Source organism: Telmatherina bonti (assembly GCF_933228915.1).
Source record: "Telmatherina bonti genome assembly, chromosome: 14".
Lineage (NCBI taxonomy): Eukaryota > Metazoa > Chordata > Actinopteri > Atheriniformes > Telmatherinidae > Telmatherina > Telmatherina bonti.
In genome coordinates, this window is record NC_136612.1 from 34018041 (window position 1) to 34043035 (window position 24995).

General features: G+C 40.5%; 1 protein-coding gene across 1 annotated transcript in view; it reads right to left on the reverse strand.

Moving 5' to 3' along the window:
- Window positions 1–24995, reverse strand: part of tmem104 (transmembrane protein 104) — a gene marked incomplete at its 3' end in the record, with an annotated part of 98696 nt that overhangs the window by 46196 nt on the left and 27505 nt on the right. Inside the window, exons 7-8 of the mRNA XM_079252740.1 lie at window positions 21637–21736; window positions 18792–18888 (exon numbers count right to left, since the gene is read on the reverse strand). Of these exons, the coding sequence (XP_079108866.1) occupies window positions 18792–18888; window positions 21637–21736 (197 nt within the window). The remainder of the gene's footprint in view (window positions 1–18791; window positions 18889–21636; window positions 21737–24995) is intronic.

The following is a 24995-nucleotide window of genomic DNA, read 5'->3' on the forward strand; positions in this document are numbered from 1 at the left end:
GATGTAAAATCCAAATCAGTAGGACAACTGAATTTACTTCCAAGTTGTAAACAACAACACAATCTAGCGCTATGTAAGCAGCAAGGTTTTTTCTTAAAGTTTTCATAGTTACAAAAACACTGTGGCATTTAAAGTTGGGGAAACAATCACAGAGGCGAATCTTCTCCGGACCATACACATACCCACACGATGCCCTTCATGCAGTTTAATGAAAACATGATGCATGAGTGTACAGTGCACGCTATCTGGTAAAAACAAGACCCCACAATGAATCATTCAGTTTATCAGGCTACAACAAAATTGCCTGAATAATGGAAATCCATCACTTATTCCTCCGTGACCTCTGTGTCTCCTTGACAACTGCTTGCTCATCTAAAGTCTCCAGCAGCCATCCTACAGCATCATCAACGCGCCTCCTCCCCTGTCCTGATCTGCTGCTCTGACACCACTTCCTGCTGCTGCGTGGAGTGGACTCCCCCCCGTGGATCGCAGCTCAAACTCCTCCTCCTGCTGTGATAATCTCTAATAAACCATCTGCACCGCGTTCCCCCCGTTGCTCCAGCCCTGAATGGGACGTTGCTGCCGTTTCACTACAGTATGCGCCTCCGTACTGTACAGATCAAACTGCTTCAGTCGTGTGTCGCTCGTGGTGTTTCTAAGAACCTATTCTTGGATCGCTGACTCCGACTCCGCCTGACATGACTCAAGCCTGGGACACCACCAGGGAAAAGACGTGACAACTGATTCCAGATCTTTGACATCCACCACTGTCATGATAACTTCCTACAAAGTTTTGCACTAAGATTTCTGTCTTCAACAGAAGTTATCAATTGCCTGCTTTTCACCCCTTTGCTGCTTCCTGTTAAACAAACAATATGGAGAAAAAATAAAAACAAACGCACACAAATCAGGTATAAAAGCGATATCTCTAAAATCCCGACCAAGTCAAGCTGTGACGAGATTTTACGAGCTTATGCCAGGAGTTGGTTTGTGTTCTTCATGCCCCAGTTGTAGAAGAGACGTGTCTGAGTGGGAATGAACAGCGGAGGAAGAGTAACGGTGTATTCAGACCAAACGCGTTTTGAGCATCAAGTTTCCATGTAAAGTCTATGTAGAGGCGCGGCAAGAAGGCGGCGAGTTTACTCGCGTCACGTTTTGAGCGTTTGGGCATCGGCGTTCCACGCGGACCGCGCGTCAAAAGCCAGAGATGGGCAAAGCTGAACTTTTGCCACTTGATGTGGGGCGTCAACCAATCGGAGCGATCAGCTCGCAGCTCCTGGAGGATTCCTGTGGTGAACCCAGACACGGGGCTGAGATGCCATTACTCCGAGTAATATTTAGGATAACCATTCCTTGCTTAAAAGCTGAATGTTACTGATTTGGCAACGTAGCAGGATACGTTGCCTAGCAACACTGTTTTGGGGGCGGCAGCGGTGGCGGTGGCTCTCTGCTGAGTGCGGCTCTTGTTGCATTAACACTGACTCTCACTGCCCTACGACGACATTCTCTAGCTTTATTTATTAAATAAAACCATGCCATCACTCTACTGAATCCACCATCATGAAGTCTCTCATCAGATTTCTTTGGTTTTAGAAAGGAAATGATCAAAACGTCATCATGGAAGACGGCTCACAAGACTGAAAAGCATGACAGTAAAAAGTCTGATATGTTTCACCATCTGCAGGACAAACACCAGTAAATGCTCATTTTAGGAAATGAAATGAAAAGTTAAGTGTGTCGTGTTGCATGACTCAGGCTGGACTTGCAGGTCGAGCTGACTCGAGGTTGACACCTTTAGTGCTCAGATATCTGTAGAAAAAAATCTTATTTATTTCCAGATATGTGGTCTTGTGTCCTTATTTCCACCATTCCAGTTTTATTTATGTCCAAAACAGCAGCTGCGAAAGTTGAAGCTAGCCAGATGTTTTTCCTGCTTTCTAAGGAAATGTTCAAAAGCTTTTTTATTCGCAGACGTTCCCAGAAAGAAGTCCAGGTAGCGGTCCAGCAACTGGTTTCTCTGAGAGAAATCCAGAAATAAAATGTAGAATTTATTCTTTATGCAGTAGAGGAGATTTTAGATTTCTTTACTTTGTTTTATGTTATTTTGTTATGATGGCATCAAAATCTAAAATTAAATAAAACTTCAAATCAACAACACAAATTCTTGCACAATTGTGAAGATCATTCAGTAAGGATGTGAATCTCACAACTCCTGATTCAAATTGATTCAGAATCAATTCAAACAGATTTTTTATTCATTATCATTACACTTAAGTAACAAAAGGTGCTAATTTTGTTTTTTCCCATTAACCTTCTCCTTTAACCTTTTCATTCTTCTAAGAGCTAGAAAAAACAGAAATTATTACGGCCGATTTTATTTAAATTGCGACAGGTACAAAACTTTTTTCCTTGTCATTTTGCTTCATTTCAATGAGGAAAAAACAACCGAGTAGCCAAATAGTCATTCTGCTGCTATAATGCCCAAGAAGACATGTAAAAAGATCAACAATAAAAATAAAAAAAATTTTATAATAGATTATTTTTATTTATTTGGAGAAAAAAAAACTTTTTTTTCATAAAAATTTCTTTTTTTTTATTATTGTGAAGCAAAAAAAAAAAATCTAATTTTTGATTTTTCGATTCGATTCCCCAACCCTAATATTCAGGTTATTTCACTAAAAATAATGATAATTTTCATTGAATTTCTCACTAATGTTTAACATTTTGCTCCTCTGTAAACAGCCTCCTTGTGTGGTTAACTTTACATTTACATCCAAAAAAAAAAAAAAAAAGAAATAAAACTCGGAGCTCACTTACGACCTGAAAGTCGCTAGTTTCTGCCAGGTTTGATGGTGAGCTGACAAAACGGTTCTTTTTCCATTTTTTTTACATGTTAAAGTTGCACACAAATGAGTAAAAAGCACCCACAGTCTCCTCCATTGTGAATCACATCTGATTTGTGACAAAAAAAACTGGAGGAAAATTATGTTATTGAGGCAAAACATTAAGATTATTTAACATTTAGGCAGATAACTGGAGTTTACATGGATTTTATTGGTTATATTCCGTCTGTCACACAGCGATACCGGGCCTCAACCCCACAGCCCAGTACAGAGATGCTCAGAGGCCTCAACAACCATCAAGGTCAGTGAAACTCTTACTGGAATAAATCTTTATTAGTCAGTTAATTAATGAATGAGCCCCGTATTGAGGAAAGTGGCAGGGTGTGTCATTTCTGAACTTTTAGGGGACAGGCAGCAACTTTGCCCTCTGAATTTACTACATCCCAACCGGCCTAATAGAGAGAGCGTAATTGAAATATTTGCATGAAGATAAGCAGTGAGCGCTGCAGCGTCAGCATAAACTGATGCATTGATTTTCCTTCACTTCTCACATACAAAGGAGAACAATATATCAGACATTTAAATTGTACTGGCTGCCCAGTGGAGTGGAGTGGAGTGGACCCACCATGCCTGGGACATAGCAGGGGACAATCAAGGACAGGAAAGTTTAACCGAAACTCTGCTGATCTGAACAAAACTCCAAAAAGTAGAAACCGTTTCACGCCTGTTTAATCTTCTCAATCGAAGCCATGAATCAAATCAGTAATTAATTATATTACATAATTCTATACATTAAGGTCATTAAATGTTCACTGTCCAAACTGATGGCTTTGACGACTTTGGGAGTTTTGGATATGAGCGTCCGGCAGGGCCGGATTAAAAGTGGACAGGCCCCTGGGCACAGAGTGCTCCAGGGCCCCCTTCCCCACAGCAACGCTGTAAAAAATTGTGAATGATACACTGTGAAACGACATTTCTAACATCTCTCAGCCAGTGGTATCAATAGCAATACAGTAGACACTGTGGTGTAACTATCTGGCTTTTATGTACATTTTGTTTCATGTCCAAACTGCTGGTGTTTGCCCTACGTGGGCCCCACATGGGCCCCAAGTGGGCTTGGGCCCCTGGGCCTGTGCCCATAATTCCCATTGGATAATCCGGCCTTGGCGTCCAGTATCTGTAAAGCTACAAATATGCAGAAACATGGATTTAATTCATGACCAGACTTGAGGAAATGGCGATGCTTGGGACAGACAGATCTTTTGTTTGCAGAGTTTATATCTTTTACATTATTGCTTCATAAAGCTTTATGGTCTCAACCAGGGGTAGGCAACTCCAGTCCTTGAAAGGCACAATCCTGCAAATGTTTCCCTGCTGCAACACACCTGGCACACATCAGACCTAATTAGCAGACTTGTGCAGAGCTTGACATCAAACGCTGTACAAGTCTGCTAATTAGCCATTGATTTTAATCAGGTGTGTTGCAGCAGGGAAACCCCTAACAATTGCAGGACTGTGGCTCTCGATGACCGGAGTTGCCTACCCCTGGTCTAAGTTGATCTTCCACCACACTGAAAGTGGACTGAACGACACAGCAGTGTTGGCTTCACGCATTAGGGCCAAAAATTTTTTTAAATCTTTGAATTAGGATCTTTACCATGCAGTTGGTGCCTTGATGGTTGAATATGACATATCTGTACCCATCCACATGGTGATAATACTACATGTAGCATACAAGAAGATTAGGCTTTAGTGAATAACACGAAAATCAGCAAATCGATTGTGTTACAAGCTTTCAAGACTTCAATCGAAGATCATATCCGTCAGGACACGTCAATATCTGATAATGCTGATGTGTCAGTACTTATCAAGTCAAAGATGTGAGCTGATGAAATATTAACTAGAAGGCTTTAAGGTATTGTTATCATGGAGTAATTAGTCTATCAATGGCTTCATCTCAGAGGTCTTAGAGAAACGAGAGGTTAATACACAACGCACCATGAACATGACTCTGTGGTGGCATCAGAAAGCAGAGCCAAACCGAATGTGACGAAAGGAGACAAGAGATCACAAGCAGATTTAAGCTAATTTCACTTTTCTGACACTAAACATGCAACCCAATTCCCTGCAGGCTGGGAGTCAATGTCAAGACTGACAATCAGTTAATGTGACTGACCCATGATGGAGGAGTATGCCCTAAGAAACAAGGATGTCTGGAAACATCAACATTATATTTAGTCTCAACCCATAAAAACTCACACGTTTTTCTTAGTGAGTTTATTCCTTCTATTGGTATCAAATGTTTTATTTCATGTGATTGAGATGAAGATTGTGTTGTTTGGGTTTTTTTTTTTGCTACTCCCGGCCAGGGAGACCTGCTGAGACAGGAGACATACATGTTAATGATGCAACACTGTTATGGGGGGGGGGGGGGTAAAAGAAAGAGATAAAGAGAAAAAGAAAGAAGCTCAGTGTATCAGGAAATGTCCCTCAGCAGTCTAAACCTATAGCAGCATAACTAAGGGATGCTAAACATCCCTAGCTATAGGACTTATCAAAAAGATAAGTCTTCAGCCTAGTCTTAAAGGTGGGGAGGGTGTCTGCTTCCCTAACACTAACTGGGAGCTTATTCCATAAGAGAGGGGCCTGATAACCAAAGGCTCTGCCTCCTGCTCGGCTCTTTGAGACTCTAGGAACCACAAGTAAGCCTGCAGTCTGCAAACGAAGTACTCTGCTTGGTATATAAGGAACAATGAGGTCTTTGATATATAGTGGTGCCTGGTTGTGGAGGGCTTTATATGTAAGGAGAAGGATTTTAAATTCTATTCTAGATTCAACAGGCAGCCAATGAAGAGAGGCTAAAACTGGAGAAATATGATCTCTCATGCTGGTTCTGGTCAGGACTCTGGCTGCAGAATTCTGGATCAGCTGAAGGCTTTTCAGGGCATATTTAGGACAGCCCAGTAATAGAGAGTTACAGTAATCTAGTCTCGAAGTAACAAAAGCGTGAACCAGTTTTTCTGCATCACTCCGAGACAGAATGTCCCTAATTTTGGCTATATTACGTAAATGAAAGAAGGCTGTTTTAGTAACCTGCTTAATATGTGGGCCAAAGGACAGGTCAGGGTCAAATATTACTCCAAGGTTTCTCACTGTAGCACTGGAAGCTAAAGTAATGCCGTCCAGGTTCATTACAAAACCGGAAAATTTAGCTCTGAGTTTTTCAGATCCAACGAGAATTACTTCAGTCTTATCTGAGTTTAAGAGGAGAAAATTTCTAGACATCCAAGTCTTTATGTCTATGAGACAATTTTGTAGCCTATTGGGCTGATTTGTTTCATCTGGTTTAAAGGATAAGTATAGTTGAGTATCATCTGCATAACAATGAAAGTTTATTCCATGCTGTCTAATAATTTTGCCTAAAGGGAGCATATATAGCGTGAAGAGTATTGGTCCAAGTACAGAACCTTGAGGAACTCCATGACTTACTGTAGTTTGTGAGGAGGACTTGTCATTTACATGAACGAACGGAAGTCTATCAGATAAATATGATTTAAACCAGCTTAACGCTGTACCTGTAATTCCAATCACCTGTTCTAGTCTTTGTAACAGAATGTTATGATCGACTGTATCAAATGCAGCACTAAGATCAAGCAAGATAAGTACGGACACAAGTCCTTTGTCTGAGGCCATAAGAAGGTCATTAGTAACTTTCACCAATGCTGTCTCAGTACTATGATGAGCTCTAAATCCTGACTGAAACTCCTCGCATGAATTATTTCTGCTCAGGTGGGCATGTAGCTGAGCGGAAACTATTTTCTCCAGAATTTTGGACATAAACGGGAGATTAGATATAGGTCTATAATTTGCTATCACCTCTGGATCCAGAGATTGCTTTTTAAGTAAAGGCTTGATTACAGCAGTTTTAAATGATTGTGCTACATATCCTGTCACTAAAGACATATTGATAAGATTTAGTAGTGATGTATTAATTAAAGGGAAAATGTCCTTAAAGAGGCTCGTTGGGAGAGGGTCTAAGATACAGGTGGATGGTTTAGATGAAGCTATTATTTTAGTTAATTCAGAGGGTTGGACAGGACAGAAACTATTTAGACAAGTGAGATCCTGGTTCTAAGGATGCTTCGGAGACCACAACAGGCTCAACATTATAGGTAGAAGGAAGAGTATTGTGAATTTGATCTCTACTAGTGTCAATTTTATTCCTGAAAAAATACATGAAATCATCACAGCTAAGTGAGAAAGGAATACATGGCTCCACAGCGCTCCGGCTCCTAGTAAGCCTAGCTACAGTGCTGAAAAGAAACCGAGGGTTGTTTTTGTTTTCCTCTATCAATGATGAATAATAAGCTGTTCTTGCCGTACGTAAGGCTTTTTTGTATACGATTAAACTTTCTTTCCAGGTTAAGTGAGACTCCTCTAGTCCTGATGAACGCCATCTGTTTTCCAAACGCCTTGATGCCTGTTTTAGAGCTCGAAGCTGGGAATTAAACCAGGGAGCCTTCATAATCTTACCTAATTTCTTCTTCTTTAGGGGAGCAACATTATCCAAGGTTGTACGCATTGAAGCTGTTATAGTATCAGCATGTTGATCAATCTGAGCAGGAGTAAGGCTTAAAGGGGGACTCTCAGTCATGCTAACACATGGTAGATGCGAAAAAATTGATTCAATTGATTGTTTAAATTTTGTAATATTATTGTCTGATAAACATCTACTATAGTAGAATTTATTTTGGTCAGTGAGTAATCAAATAAAGTGAATTCAAAGGTTAATAAGAAGTGATCGGACAAGACAGGGTTTTGAGGAAATACTTTGAGCTTATCAGTCTCAATACCATATGTTAGAACCAGATCAAGAGTGTGACTATGAGAGTGAGTGGCTCCATTGACATTTTGTGAAAACCCAATTGAGTTTAGAATAGAGCTAAAGGAAATGTTTAAACTATCATTTTCAACGTCAACATGAATATTAAAATCACCTAGTACAATGACCTTATCAGTAGTCAGCACTAACTCAGACAAGAGATCAGAGAATTCGGTCAGAAACTCAGAGTAAGGTCCAGGTGGGCGATACACTAATGCTAAAAGGAGCGGTTTCTCTCAATTCCATTTTGGATGAGATAAATTTAATGTCAGGAATTCAAAGGATTTATAGTTAGTTTTGTGCTTAGGATTAATTAAAAATTCTGACTTAAAGATAGCTGCAACACCTCCTCCTGTGCCTGTAGTTCTAGGAATGTGAAAGTTTAAATAGTTAGCTGGCGTAGCTTCATTAATACTAACATAATCCTCTTGCTGTAACCAGGTTTCCGTAAGACAGAATAAATCAATGTGGTGATCACCTATCAAGTCATTGACTAATAAAGACTTATTTGGGAGGGATCTAATATTCAGTAGGCCACACTTTATTGTCTTATTTTCAGATTTTATTAGATCCATTGTTTTTATTTTTATGAGGTTTTCACGATTAACCCCAGAAGTGTTTTTGTGTTGTTTAATTCTTACTGCTGGGAAGTTGTATAAGGTCGGAATGGGGTTTTGGGTGGGCGGCGGCAGGTGGGAAGCTGCAGAAAAGTGTGTAGGACTACAATTCTGCCTCCTGGTCCCAACCCTGAGTTGTCAATTTAGCTGACTAATAAAAGATTCCATATTGCTAGATAAGAGAGCGGCTCCATCCAACGTGGGATGGATGCCATCTCTCCTAATAAGACCAGGCTTTCCCCAAAAAGCGCTCCAATTATCTATAAAACCCACGTTGTTATCGGGACACCACCTAGACAACCAGCGGTTGAAGGATGACATGCGGCTAAACATGTCATCGCTGATTAAATTTGGCAAGGGACCAGAGAAAACTACGAGTCCGACATGCTCTTGGCAAAGTTACACACCGAAGCAACATTAATTTTAGTGACCTCCGATTGGCGTAACCGGGTGTCGTTACCGCCGACGTGAATTACAATCTTACAGTATTTACGTTTAGCCTTAGCCAGCAGTTTCAAATACGATTCGACGTCGCCCGCTCTGGCCCCAGGAATGCATTTGACTATGGTCCCCGGTGTCTCTAGAGCCACGTTTCTGACTATGGAACTACCTATAATCAGGGTTTCTGCCTCAGCGGGTGTGTCGCCGAGCGGGGAAAATCTGTTAGAAACGTGAACAGGTCGGTGGTGGCCAGTGGGTTTTGGTTTGGGGCTACGCTTCCGCCTGACCGTCGTCCAGCCCGCCTCGGCTCCCGGCTGCGCGGAAACTGCTGAGGGACCACTAGGGTTAACTGCCCTGGCTGGTAGCTCCGCACTGGCTAATGGGGGCTTGCTGACTAACTGCTTCCCTAACTGAGTGCGGAGCTGGGCTTCTAACTCACAGAGCCTCGCCTCCAAGGCTGCCAAGCTGCTACACTTAATACACCTACCGTTATCACTAAAGGAGGCGGAGGAGTAGCTAAACATCAGACACACCGAGCAAGAAAAGGCAGGGGACCGGGGTGTGGGAAGAGAGCTAGCAGCCATGCTAAAACCGAGTGCTTGAGCTGTTTAAGTCAGTAAACAGAAAGCCAAAGATCCCAAAAATAAATGCAATATATAGAACAGTGGTTTGGGAAGATATTGTGCGCTAAAGTGAGTGGTTGGTTAACAATAGATAGAAGTTAGAAAGAAGTTAAAGGAGCCAACGGCTCGTAGCAATCCGCAGTGACACACGCTAGGGAAACAGGAAATGACACAATACGTTACCGCAACGTCAGCGCGTCCGATGTCAGCGAAGCCATGTCAAGAGACTTGCACATAAAGTCTGAGAACGGTGTGTCCAGGCGGATGCACCGCCCAGTAATCTCCTGAGTGCGTAGGGTTTCTGGAGATAAAAGGCCTCAGAGAGGACATGGGGAGTCTGTAAATGAAACAGTCCTGACAGTCCAGAAAGGAAATCACACACTGCTCTAATCTTCTTTTATTTATTATTTATTTATTGTTTCTATTTACTGTTTGTATCATTTCACGTTTTATACATCATGAAATTGAACTATTTGCTGATTTTCCTCCTTGATTCTATTCGATTCAACGATGCATCACGATGTGTCACATTCTAAATGTCTTGTCACTGCACACCGCTTCCTTCTTCACCAATGAATACAAGCAGTCAGCTAATTATCAACTCCCTGTGTGTTTCTAATTACATCAGAAATCAATCTTAATGTCCTGACATTGACAAACATCATAAACATGGAGACGATTATTTTATTTCAACTTCATTATTTTACTTTATCATTTCATTGCTGGAAAATCAACAAAAAGCAGCTCTCTAGAGAGGGGAAAGGTGTATTTTGTCCGTTCAGACTTTCTGTAGTCAGTAGAGGAGGTTCTGAGGGTTTTTATGTTATTTTTATGGAAATAAAAAGGTTTCTCTGCAATTATTCTAATCAATTTGTAATTGAAAACTGATCATATTGTTAAGGTGAACATATGCTGATGGGCAAAGTTGTTTTATTCCTTTTAGTTTGTTTGAGCATGCTAAGTGCTAGCTTGACGTTAGCCTTAAGCCAACACATTACTTTTTATACAGAAGACAGACAAAACCATCCGTCCATCTGCGTACCTCTACGTCTAGCTCCAAACACACACACAGGGATCAAAGCGAATTATAATCAAGCCGCTCGCTGATCTCTCATTGAATCATCTGTAAAAATGTCATGGCTGATGCAAACGTATCTTACATCATCATTTTTGTCTCCTGCAGACACCAACATGCAATCCCCTTTCTTCTTAAAGCAGCCAAGTGTGGCTCTGGAGAACAGACACCAAGGTTATCAAGAAAGCTCCATCAAGGATTTAACCCCGGCTCACTGGAGGTCACTTTGGAAAGACACACATGTGTTTCATTAAAAACAGCCTTGTTGTCCAAAGACCAGGGATTTTAGCAGCTTCAGAAGGTCATTTGTTGAGAAACATGTGATGCTTTGGGGTTCGCTCAACACGTCAAGACGTGTTTTGACCCAGAAACTTTCAAACTTTTAAATGAACCCGTCAGATAAAGTGTGAATCAGTGGCTTTTACACCGTATATGACTGTGATCATTTAGCTTTATTCACTGCTGCGTCCCTCACATCTTCATTTAGTGTTGGTGCTTCCCCATAAATAACCTGTAATTAATGCAAACTTTCATTCATTCATTCATTATCCGAACCGCTTATTCCAATTCAGGGTCGCGGGGAAGCTGGAGCCTATCCCAGCTGGCTTTGGGCAACAGGCAGGGTACACCCTGGACAGCTCGCCAGTCCATCGCAGGGCCACACAGAGAGACGAACAACCACACTCACGCTCACACTCACTCCTAGGGGCAATGTAGAGTGACCAATTAACCTATCATGCATGTCTTTGGATGGTGGGAGGAAGCCGGAGTACCCGGAGAGAACCCACGCATACATGGGGAGAACATGCAAACTCCACACAGAAAGGCCACTGTCCAAACCAGCCAAGGATCGAACCAGCAACCTTCTTGCTGTGAGGCCACAGTGCTAACCACTGCGCCACCGTGCAGCCCTTAATGCAAACTTCTAATAGCTAAATGGTTAACAGTTATTTTCATTCTGTAATTCTGTTCTTTTGTTTACTTAATCCTCCTTAAAGAGCATGTTGCAGGTTAAAATCTCCCTTACATCAATATGTAGAAAAATATTGTTGGAACCAATGTTAAATAAAAATACACTATTTGGGCTTTTGTTGTAGTTTCTGCTAGAATTTTACTCCTGCATCTAAAACTGCAAGACAGGACGTGACGTAGGAAAAGGGAGACAGTGTTGTGCTGTGAAAAGCACCAAATTGCATGTATTCATTATTACCCTTAAAGGTAGAGTATGCAAGATTTTCAATATTTTCAAAATAAATTAACTAAAAAAATAACTACAATCATAATAAACATGTAGGTTCCAGTCTGTCCATATTTGATGTTTTATTAAATTACAAGTTTAATTAATGACAAAGACCCTTCTTAAATGTTTGCCTACTAGTAAAAAAAAAAGTGCTTTTTGTCATTTCTCATTAATTAAACTTGTAATTTAATAACGCATCAAATATGGACAGACTGGAACCTACATGTTCAAAAAACTTTCTAATTACGACTGTAGTTATTTTATTAGTTAATTTATTTAGAAAATATTGAAAATCTTACATACTCCACCTTTAAAGCTGGGCTAGGTAATGTTGGGGAGCTACCAAGATGTGAAAGTGGCGCCCTGTCTTGGCTCCTCCCCCTCTGGTTTTGCTCCTTGCGAGATCCAAGGCTTTTTCCACCAGTTCCACCATTGTCATTGGAGTCCATAGGTGTCAGTCCAGGTCAGTAAGTCTTTCAGCTAACTGAGACTCGTATTGCCATATATTAAATGATGGGCGGAGCCTCTGTGACATCACCCGAGAGTTTCCGAAGAGCTAAAGTAAAGGTCATTGGGCGGTTCCCAAAGTTGTCATCTTGGCAGCGTCATGCATGACATCACCCTAGCAAGATTACCAACTATAGCTTTAAAAAGAATAAATACACGCCCATAAAGTGTATTTATAAGTGTGTTTTTATTCAACATCAGTTCCAACATTGTTTTTCTGATTTAAGGAGGTTCTAACCTGCGACATGCTCTCTAAGTGGAAGTGACCAGCAGTGAATGAGTTGAAGAGGGTGAACTGCCATTTTCCATGCTGACCTATCGATGAGCTGGGTTTCCTTCTTCCTCTTACTTATGTTCTGCTTGGTCAGTTGTTGTTTCACCCCTAACCATGCACTTCATCCAGGTGCAGTAAAGTGCAGTGTGAAACCAAATGAAGGTGCAACAGTTCCGACCGTCACCCAGGCTGCCTTGGTGTGGATGTTCTCGTACGCAATCGCCTCCTTTATGACAGTAATCTATACAGTTTACCGTGATTTAGCCAAGAACACAAAACTAAAGCATTGATGTCGATGCAACTTTAAACGAATGCAAATGAGTGAATAATTAATTATCATAAAGACAAATGAGTCATTTCACTTGATGCTGTGATACTTCTACATGTCGTTTGATGGTGTTTGTGACAGCGTTGCTGAACATCTATCTTCTTCTCATTCATAAATCACTGACAGGAGTCAGTCAAGTGAGGAGGGAATTAGAATGGCTTTTCTCAGACGAGCTGGGAGAAGATACGTCTTCTGGTGGAGAAAGGTCAGATTAATACATCAGAAAAGTTTATCTTTCAGCCAACAATGTTAAGCTTGGCTTCCTGAGATGACTCACGCTCCACTCTGCTCCTCTGGAGGACCTGAATGAAAACAGTCAGGCACAAAAACGCTCAGTTGGTTCAGCTCGGTGGGGAAAAGGGCACCTTGAAGCCTTGCAGCTACGTTACAGCGAGCACATAAAGGAGACCTGCTGGATGCTGGGCTGGGGAGGATTTGACAGTTCTCTCCACAGTAGAGAACAGCTGATGGAGGCTGATCAATTATTCACCATAATCATTATGGTGTGGGAATTGTCTTTAGGCTAGGTATGACTCTGTAACGCACACACACAGAGGATGGAGAAGATGCAGCTTTAGCCTCTGTGTAGCATACTGGTTGGTTGTAGTTATTAATGAGAGAAAATATAAATATAATGCAATATTTTTGGCATAGCTATATTGACATTCAAAAGGACTGTATTGATTTTTTTCTTATTAAAAACATATCTTTGCTGATGCACCAGTTTTTTTTCTTTAATTATCTTGTACATAAAGAAGTTGTGTCTATACTCATTCTGTAGAAAAATGTAAATCCTGCCGTTCTTGTTCAGGAAGCTGAAGTCTACTTTAGCAGCTCTGAGCGCTTACGATGCTGCTGCAGATTTCTTACCATTAAACCATAGTGAAAGAAAAATCGCAATGCATCACCTTGCTTACGTACCACATCGCCAGATTCTTGCAAATATGAGCACATCACCCGGTTTTATCATATCTTCACTAGCTGCACTTTAGCATCCATTTGAAGCTGATTTTATTTGTTTTTCCATGTTAGCATGGAGCTGCCTCGCTGTACCTCTCTGAGCTCCTCCATCCCTACACACCCCATCGGTCTCTCTGGTCAGCTGTTTCTGACGAAACAGAAGCTCAGACGGGACCGGGCCTTTGCGATGGCAGCACCTAAACTGTGGAATGAGCTTCCTTTACACATCTCGATCTGCTTTTAAGTCTTTACTGAAGACCCATTTGTTTAAACTTTTTTTTTTCTGCACAATAAGTAGACTTTTTAGATTTTATTTTATTTTGATTGTTTTAATTTGATTGCTTTTATCTTTGACTGCTTTCAGTTGACTAATTTTTTTATTCTCCTCGTGTATGTTATTCATTCTGTTTTATTGTGTTTTTTAACCCCCCACAAGTCAAACTTTGGTCAACATTGTTGTTTGTAAAATGCGTACAGTATTGTATAGTATTGTAATACACCAGTGTTGTAAAACTATATTGAAAAAAGGATATTCAGATACTAATCAATACTAATAATGTAGTAACTAGTTACAGTCGTCCTCAAGTTTTTTCAAATCTTTTCATTAAAGAAAAGTTGGAATTTACAACAAATAACTAAAATAAACTCAAATAACTGGAGACTGAAAACAGGAACAATACCTACAAGTTTGCTAAATTAGTGATATAAGACACTTTTTTCATTAATTAAGTTTAAGACAAAACAAATAAAAACAAACAAATTAGAGACTTTTCTGTTGAACAGTGGGACAAAATACCTGTCAACAGGTGCAGAAGTCTGACTGAGAGGAACAGAAAACACCTGACTGGAGCGGAAACATTAAAGGATTGCTCAACTAAATATTACTTTATGACTGATGTAACACATATTATTTTATCATATTTGTTTGCTTTTTAAAAAAGACATTTCTGTTGAACCAGAATTAGAAAATAATGTATTGATTTTCATAAAATGTTTTATTTATTACTATTTTTGTCAATTTCAGCTCATCTCCCAGGCAGCTGTTTTTTTCCTTCTTTAATGGGAGGGTGCGAGTACATTTGTGACGACTGTAGATAATAATTAACACAGGACCAGCCATCTAACCATTTTGAGCAGCAACCTGATGGACCCACTGTTTCCAGTAAGGACGCACTTTCAACCTGGCAGTGGCAAAAAGTGTCTAATGCTGGTGAAAAGTCTGAAAAGTAAGATCCTCCAAACAGAACCGTAACCATGGCAATGGACCGGAGTCGGTGTAAAGGGGACCAAACCATCTTTACGAATCATCTGCAGCTCATCAGGAAGTTTCTGTTTAATCACATGAATGTAGAGTTTTCACTGTCCAGCGTGATCGACAACATCAGCGAACCATGTGGCTAGCGGGTCTTTGCTCCTCTCTCCGTGCTTCACCACCGTCTAGCTAAACAACACACTCGTATTTTCCATCGGTGTAAAAATGAGGAGCTTTTTTTTGTTTGTTTACTATATCTGACAATCATGATGTACAGTAAGTCTTACAGTCCAGGCTGAGACTGAGAGACCAGGACCGACAGCCAGACCTAAACAACCACAAACTCAACTCCACCTGCCAACAATGGAAATCACCACACACACACACACACACACACACACGCTTAGCAGGATGGCTGCTGAGTACGTTTTCACAGATCAGGTTTCTGTCTGATACGTTATGAGGACTTCAGGCTTCTTCAAAACACTGATAACACTGTTTTAATCCGAATGTTTGTTTCTATGACTGGATCTGTTCTCAGGTGTTGTGAAGAAAAGGACATTATTGTTAATAACTAACACCAAGAAGTATTTTACTTTTGTATTTTTACACTACAGTCAGCAGTTAAAGAAGACTATGGATGTACAAGCTAATAGAGCTTTAAATAATTAACTTAGTCCACCATTTTAATGTTTGGGGTTTTTTTTTTTTATTAAATTTATTTATATTTTTCATCGTACAAGTTGTGATGTGTGGGTTTTTTTTTTCCTTCTCTGTCTTATAGTATCCTGACAACCCGACAATACGCACCAGTCTTAGTTATAGTTGGGTAAAATCTCAACTAGGTATAAAATTAAACCCAAATCAGATGCTAAATTTATAAGAAACTAAAAAAGAAATGTCCATCAATCATCTGCGGGGGAAGTTTGTGCTTCACTTGGTCACCAAACATCAACACAACATGCTGTCAAACATGAGTTCGGCTCAATATGTAAGAAGCATAAAAGCAATAGGCTGTTAAACTGATTAAAGTCAGCAGTGCATGTTTGTTTTCACATTGCTGCATAAAAAAACAGGTGGAAAATGTGCCTTTGCAAGAGTAAACAAACTGAATGAAGATTACAAAGCAGCATTATTTAAATTTTCTTCACACACGGGGAATATGAGGGGGGGGGGGGGGGGGGGGGGGGGGTTATCCCACGGGAGATAAAGAAGAGAACATTTCATTTACAGTCTTTTTTTTTTTGCTAATTCTATTAACTACAAGCAAGGACGGGGAGGATACAGCAGAGAGGGAGGGAGGCTTGGAAATTGCACAGAAGATCAGGACATCTATCACTGTCGCCGCTCAAAGTTAAAGCTGGACTGGAAATAAGAGTCTGGCTCATTTATGATTTCAAGGACACGAAAAACTTCCTGTGGGCTGCAGACGTTCGACTTAAAGTCGAGACGGAGCCAAATTATTATTCACTGTGCATCAGACGCCTCAGAGGGGACGAACATATGATGTTTAACAGCTGATTTAATTCCACACGTTTTACTAAAACAGACGTAGATGAGAAAAAAAAACATACAACTATTACGAGACATTCAAGGCTTTTACGGTTATGTAATATTTAAACAAGCAGGATTTAAAACTGGAAAATTTGGCAAATTTTGAAGAAAATGAAGAGTTAGAACCCGAGATGATGAAGATTTAACTTCATTTTAATGCCAGCCTGTTAATCCCAGTTCTCAACGCAACACTGGAGCAGAAATGTCCCACATTTTGCCTCTGACACAAATGCAACATAAAGTCAGAGGTCAAATGTTGGATTGTTGGAATAAAGGTCTGTCTGTCGCACTCCCCTCCGCTTAATTTGCTGAAACAATGACAGCAGGATGGAAATAAAGAGTTAAACTGCAGTAAATGAACAGAAAACAAATAAAGTGCTGATTAGAAATTAATTTTATGACAAATTATGAATAAATAAAAACATACTAAAAGCTAAATGTCATGATGGTGACTTTCCACATGTCAAGGCAAATAAAGTTTTGTCTCTTCCGGTTGTGCTTAAAGCTTGTCGAGCAGTGTGACCACCTGAACATGGAATAAGACGCATGTTTTATCTGACTGCAATTAAACAAAACAAAGGAAGACAAACAAAAAGCCCTGAAAGCACCCCTGTTTTCCGTATGTTACACACACCCTTACAGAACAAACACACCTGTAACCACGTGCAACAGTCTGGTTTTGGAATGATTTTGTGTGATTCACATGTGCCGAATATGTGAATCATGTTTAGTTAGCACCTGTAAAACATGTAAATAACATGAAAACTACCTGTAAATCAGATGTGGTTCACATGTGATTCACATGAGAAGTACATGTGACTCACACATAGATTACATGTGATTTTCTTGTTTTTTCACGTGATTCACATGTTCTTCAGTGTTTACAAGTGAACTGCATCTTATTTACATGTGGTTTCCTATCATTCACATGATTCACATGTTAATCATATGAAAATGTCCCAAAAACAAGTGTGCATGTGAATGTGGAGCACATGTAAAGAACATGTGGTTTAATGTTATTCACATGCGATTTACCCGTGTTAAACTCATGTAATTCACATGTTGATGACGTGAAAATAACCCAAAACAGGTTTGTACATCTGCATGACCATGTTAAACACGTGTGTTTTTACATTTTCTTCACATGCATTATCAAACATGTGATTCACACATTCTTCACATGTTGTTTATATGTGATCTCCATCTGATATACGTGGGATTTTCATGATATTCACATGTAATTCACATGTCAACCAAATGTAATTTACATGCTGATCACAATAAAATGTCCCAAAAAAGCATTTGTGGAGCACATGTGAAGAAACATGTGAAGAAACATGTGGTTGGCCCGTCATTGTTCCAAACACACCTTTTAACATGTGGTTCACATGTGCATTTGTGTCACCGGCTTCGCTGCCCACAGAGGTCAACGGTTAATACAGAACCACAGAGCTGCAACGACCGCAGGGGACCAGATCAGAGACTCATTCCTGAATGAAGGCAGCAGTTTGCAGACGACATTCCTGCCTGAGGCTGAATATCTCGAGGCAGGACTGAAAACGCTGCTTCCATTTCCAAACACATGTTTCTGTAGTGATGGCAACCGGACAAAACTGTAAAACTGACTGAAAATACTCAACATGATACACAATTACCAACATTCTCTTACCCATTTATATTATATCATATCATATCATATCATATTACATTACATTACATTATATTATATTATCTCATATTATTATTTTATATCATATTACATTATATTATCTTATATCATTATATCGTATTATATCATATATCGTATTTTATATCGTTTATTTTGTGTTATAAATATAATATAATATAATATAATATAATATAATATAATATAATATAATATAATATAATATAATATAATATAATATAATATAATATAAGAGGGTATTTATTTCTCCTTTGGAGAGAAGAACTGCTCCTTTCTCTTTATCTTTGGCTTGGTCCATTGATCAGCCAGAGCTGTCTGATATAACAACTGCGGATATCACAAACCTGATCATTAACTACGTGAATGTACAGGTTAGTTTGATGCCAGACATATTAACGTCCCAGCCTGCCACAGTTTGGTTTTTTTAACTGCAGCCTGGTCCAAGTTCCACTTCCTGGCTTCTTGTAAGAGGAGCGTACAAAGTTTGGGAATAAGAATCGCGACTTACCAGGAAAACCCTGTACGCATCCTTCCTCGTAACGACGCCCCAGCAGGGGTCTGTATCGTTGTACTTCACGCTTCCAGCACTGCAGGAGTGGTTCCCACTGCACGTAAAACAAACCAAAGTGTGACGTTAAACCACATTCATACACAATGCCAATTACAGCTCTGCTGCAAGCTGAAATCAATAAGGACAATAAATCAGCTCCTCAGATGCTAAAAGTATTCATGATGGTTGCACAGAGGAGCAAGCTTGGAGCGGACTGGTGGAAAGTCTGCCGTCTGCACCTTCAGGTGAAATAAACAGCTTTGATGCTTCAGTTAAATTTCACACTTGCTCTCGCTGGAAGGTGAGCGGCGTTGGACAGTGGACGAGGGCTTAATGCGATAAGACAGATCCAGCATGCAGGGCCTCCAGACAAGATCATTTAAGGTTTATCCCGACTCCTTCCCCAACTTCACAATAACCTCGATTTATTCTGATTAATTCAGGGAAGCGGGAGGTGAAAGAACGCAAAAAAGGAAAGATTTTTCCCAAATAAATGGACCACTTTTCTCAATTAATTCATGACGCCCCAGAAAAGAAAAACATGGCGAGATATTTCTGGTGTACCGGGATAAAGTGGTAAACTATTTACTTCCTGAAATTATAAAGCCATGTCGGTATCAAAATAAAGCAAAGACCTGCAGGATTTCATCACATCGTCACAACAGATATGTTGAAGTGATTAAAGATGTAATGTAAAAAAACTTCTAGAATTTTCTCCTGGAGTCAATTTTTTTGCGTTTCAGAATATATGAACTCTGTCAATTTGCTTCTGTAGATAAAAATGTCCCAAAAAAATCTTGACTCAGCACGTGGATGTTATGAAACACGACAACGATGGCGAGGACTACCCCTTAGTATGGCATCATATGTGAGTCGAGATTATGTCAACTTAAAATAAAAATAGTTAAAATTTATTAAAAAATATGTAAGTACTTTTAAACAGGGTCTAAATTGGCGCAACTTTTATTTATTTACACTCATTTTATATGATCTTGTCTTACTCAGGTGCTCCTGATGACGGTCTGTTTATTCTTAGAGGCTTCATTATGTTTGCTAGTTCATTCCAGATGTAGCAGCAACGTTTGCTGTGGTTTGTTTCGTACACTTAGTTTCATTTTCCATTTTTCTATCTTTTATCTTTCCTTATATCTTCTTTCTATCTTCTTCTGTTGCTACTCTGGTCCAGCGGTTATGAAAATTGACAAAAAAAATCATAAAAATACTAACGTAATAATGAACAGTCAAGGTGAGAACGTCGATCTGTTGTCATGATTCATTCATTCATTCATTCATTTTCTGAACCGCTTAATCTAATTCAGGGTCGCGGGCAAGATGGAGCCTATCCCTGTTGTCATGATGAATAGAGAAATAAATATAAAAAATAAATTAAAAAAAATATCAAAATAAAATTAGATATAAAAAAATATATATAAAAGATGAAAATTTAAAAATTTAAACATAACAAAAAACTAATTTGATTAAAAAAATAAAAATAAATACAAATGAAAAATATATTAAATTAAATAAATTAATCCAAAAAAAAAGAAAAAGAAAATAAAAGTGATTAAACTTTTGCAAACTATCGCCAAAAACTGAACAAAATAAAAACAATACTCTTAGTATTTAAGCCTTGTTAATCATATCTACCCTATAAGCTTCATCAGGTATTTTTCCATAACCCCAATAACTCAGTTAAAGAGAAGGAAGAGCCTGTTTTATCTGTTCATGGAATAATTGCTGACAAACTCCTCTGCTAGCAAACAAGCTTTTATCTTTCATTGCAGTCAGAGAAGTGTTGCTTGGTCACTCGTGAGAAACTGAGGAACAAAATCTTTTACGAAAAACTTGCTGAAACTGGACTTTTAATATTCCATAACTGGATAATTCCAGCTGTTTGTCTTCCGTCTGACATGAGAGGCCGTTTGCCATCAACGTGTTGCTGCAGCTTTGTAAGAGCAGTGTTCTGCACAAACTGAGTGATAAGGGACGGATTAACCCTTTAAAGAGTGACCCATGAACAAATAGGAAGAAAAGTCTTTTTTTTTTTTATTTTATTATACTTAGCCATTTAACAAAATGTAAAAAAAAAAAGAAATTAATTATTTTTAATAAGGGGATATTTTCCATGTGATACGTCAGAATTTTTATAATACTCTTTTATAATACTCTTCTCCTTCCTGGTATCTATTAGAGGGAAGAAGACAAGTATCAAATTGTGTTCTACAGGATTTTGAGCAGTTTTTACCGTATAATAATGCAAAACATCTCAGAAATAAAGTAAAGGGACTCCTTAATCCGTCTAAATAACATGCAGTTATTCACTTATTCACAGATAAACCAAAACTTTTCAGCCTCAAACTAATCAGATAAAACTGAAGCACTCTCAAACAAATATTATATTTAACTTCCCTTAAAAACTTTTCTTTTTAGTTGCTGGAGACCATCGAGAATGTTAACGTCAAAAACTTCAAGTGTAAAGGGGTTTAAAACCATTTCTGTCACTTTGCCTCTGCAGGGATCAGTCCAACACTAAATAAAATACTTATTTCCAGCCAGCCTGGTAAAACAGACTTGCAATAAAAACCTGTCTGGAAGCGAGTCGACACGACTCTGAGTCCAGGAGCGGCAGCGAGAGGTGAGAGGGCCTCAAGGCCTCTGTCAGCAAAGCTTTATTGTCTTAACTCCAAGGTCAGCAGGTCACAAAGAGACCAAGATGGGAGGACAGAGGAGCCTATAAGGACAGCAGCGTTGCTTCTGAACATACATCTTATTCCCAGTTAAGCAAATAACGCATCGATCTTACCAGGCGACTTCCATAAGCGATATGGGGACGGCTGCAGCGTAGATGGCCAGGTCTCCATAGAGATAGACGATGATGCAGATGTAGAACATATTGACTCCAACTGAAAGACAAACATAATTAAGACGTGAAGGATTCAGCGATGCGTGACAAGCAGATTCATAAAGTAACATGAGATCAATAGGTGGCAAACAAAGACATTTTTCATTTTTAGCTGCCATCCCAACACTTTATCATAATAAATCGCAGATGGACCAAGAGTGTCAACCCCCCCAGCATCTGTATTAAAATGCACCATGATCTATGCAGCTCTCATTACAGCCCTCCATCCGTTTTCTGGGACACCACAGGCACATCTTCTGCTTTAATGAGAAATATTAATGACATTAATGAATAAACTAATCACTCCATGAGGGAGAATCTTCCCGTCAGCCTTTACTCTCCACATCTCTTAACCCCCGGCCTTGCTTCCTCTGCCAAGCCAAGATTGAGAGCTTTAACCAGCAGACACATCAACGAAGCATCCCACACATCTATCATCCTATAGGACTCTCAGACTCTCCAACCGGACCGCTCGGATAATTCATTACTGCCAACGAAATTAGAGCACAGAGTCCATTAAAGAGAAATTAAATGTGACAGATTTACAGCTTTTCTGGCCACATTGTGTTTTTTGTTTCTTTTTTACGAATCATGGCCGAAGGCACCGATAATGACATTAGATCATGCTGTGATTGAAGCTGCAAACATAAAGAAGTGGCATATTGAACAACCATTCATCCGGATTTAAAACAGATGCTGGCAGTTTGTTTCCTCATTAATTATAAATTAGGTGGATAGCTCCCATCACAGATTGCATCGTCCACATTTACACTCACTGGTCTCTGTCTTAGGTGCAGTTCGTTGGTGCTAGATTCAACAATCTCCCGTTCCACCTCATCACCATGAGAATCTCCCGTTCCACCTCATCATGATGAGAATCTCCCGTTCCACCTCATCACCATGACAATCTCCCGTTCCACCTCATCATGATGAGAATCTCCCGTTCCACCTCATCATGATGAGAATCTCCCGTTCCACCTCATCATGATGAGAATCTCCCGTTCCACCTCATCACCATGAGAATCTCCCGTTCCACCTCATCATGATGAGAATCTCCCGTTCCACCTCATCACCATGAGAATCTCCCGTTCCACCTCATCATGATGAGAATCTCCCGTTCCACCTCATCACCATGATAATCTCCCGTTCCACCTCATCACCATGAGAATCTCCCGTTCCACCTCATCATGATGAGAATCTCCTGTTCCACCTCATCACCATGAGAATCTCCCGTTCCACCTCATCACCATGAGAATCTCCCGTTCCACCTCATCACCATGAGAATCTCCCGTTCCACCTCATCACCATGAGAATCTCCCGTTCCACCTCATCACCATGAGAATCTCCCGTTCCACCTCATCACCATGAGAATCTCCCGTTCCACCTCATCACCATGAGAATCTCCCGTTCCACCTCATCACCATGAGAATCTCCCGTTCCACCTCATCACCATGAGAATCTCCCGTTCCACCTCATCACCATGAGAATCTCCCGTTCCACCTCATCACCATGAGAATCTCCCGTTCCACCTCATCATGATGAGAATCTCCCGTTCCACCTCATCACCATGAGAATCTCCCGTTCCACCTCATCACCATGATAATCTCCCGTTCCACCTCATCATGATGAGAATCTCCCATTCCACCTCATCACCATGAGAATCTCCCGTTCCACCTCATCATGATGAGAATCTCACGTTCCACCTCATCATGATGAGAATCTCCCATTCCACCTCATCATGATGAGAATCTCCCATTCCACCTCATCACCATGAGAATCTCCCGTTCCACCTCATCATGATGAGAATCTCCCGTTCCACCTCATCACCATAAGAATCTCCCATTCCACCTCATCATGATGAGAATCTCCCGTTCCACCTCATCACCATGAGAATCTCCCGTTCCACCTCATCACCATGATAATCTCCCGTTCCACCTCATCACCATGATAATCTCCTGTTCCACCACATCACCATGAGAATCTCCCGTTCCACCACATCATGATGAGAATCTCCCGTTCCACCTCATCACCATGAGAATCTCCCGTTCCACCTCATCATGATGAGAATCTCCTGTTCCACCTCATCATGATGAGAATTTCCCGTTCCACCTCATCACCATGAGAATCTCCCGTTCCACCTCATCATGATGAGAATCTCCCGTTCCACCTCATCACCATGAGAATCTCCCGTTCCACCTCATCACCATGAGAATCTCCCGTTCCACCTCATCATGATGAGAATCTCCCGTTCCACCTCATCACCATGAGAATCTCCCGTTCCACCTCATCACCATAAGAATCTCCCGTTCCACCTCATCATGATGAGAATCTCCCGTTCCACCTCATCACCATGAGAATCTCCCGTTCCACCTCATCACCATGATAATCTCCCGTTCCACCTCATCACCATGAGAATCTCCCGTTCCACCTCATCATGATGAGAATCTCCTGTTCCACCTCATCACCATGAGAATCTCCCGTTCCACCTCATCACCATGAGAATCTCCCGTTCCACCTCATCACCATGAGAATCTCCCGTTCCACCTCATCACCATGAGAATCTCCCGTTCCACCTCATCACCATGAGAATCTCCCGTTCCACCTCATCACCATGAGAATCTCCCGTTCCACCTCATCATGATGAGAATCTCCCGTTCCACCTCATCACCATGACAATCTCCCGTTCCACCTCATCATGATGAGAATCTCCCGTTCCACCTCATCACCATGAGAATCTCCCGTTCCACCTCATCATGATGAGAATCTCCCGTTCCACCTCATCATGATGAGAATCTCCCGTTCCACCTCATCATGATGAGAATCTCCCGTTCCACCTCATCACCATGATAATCTCCCGTTCCACCTCATCATGATGAGAATCTCCCGTTCCACCTCATCACCATGAGAATCTCCCGTTCCACCTCATCACCATGAGAATCTCCCGTTCCACCTCATCACCATGATAATCTCCCGTTCCACCTCATCACCATGACAATCTCCTGTTCCACCTCATCACCATGATAATCTCCCGTTCCACCTCATCATGATGAGAATCTCCCGTTCCACCTCATCACCATGATAATCTCCCATTCCACCTCATCATGATGAGAATCTCCCGTTCCACCTCATCACCATGATAATCTCCCGTTCCACCTCATCACCATGAGAATCTCCCGTTCCACCTCATCACCATAAGAATCTCCCGTTCCACCTCATCACCATGAGAATCTCCCGTTCCACCTCATCACCATGAGAATCTC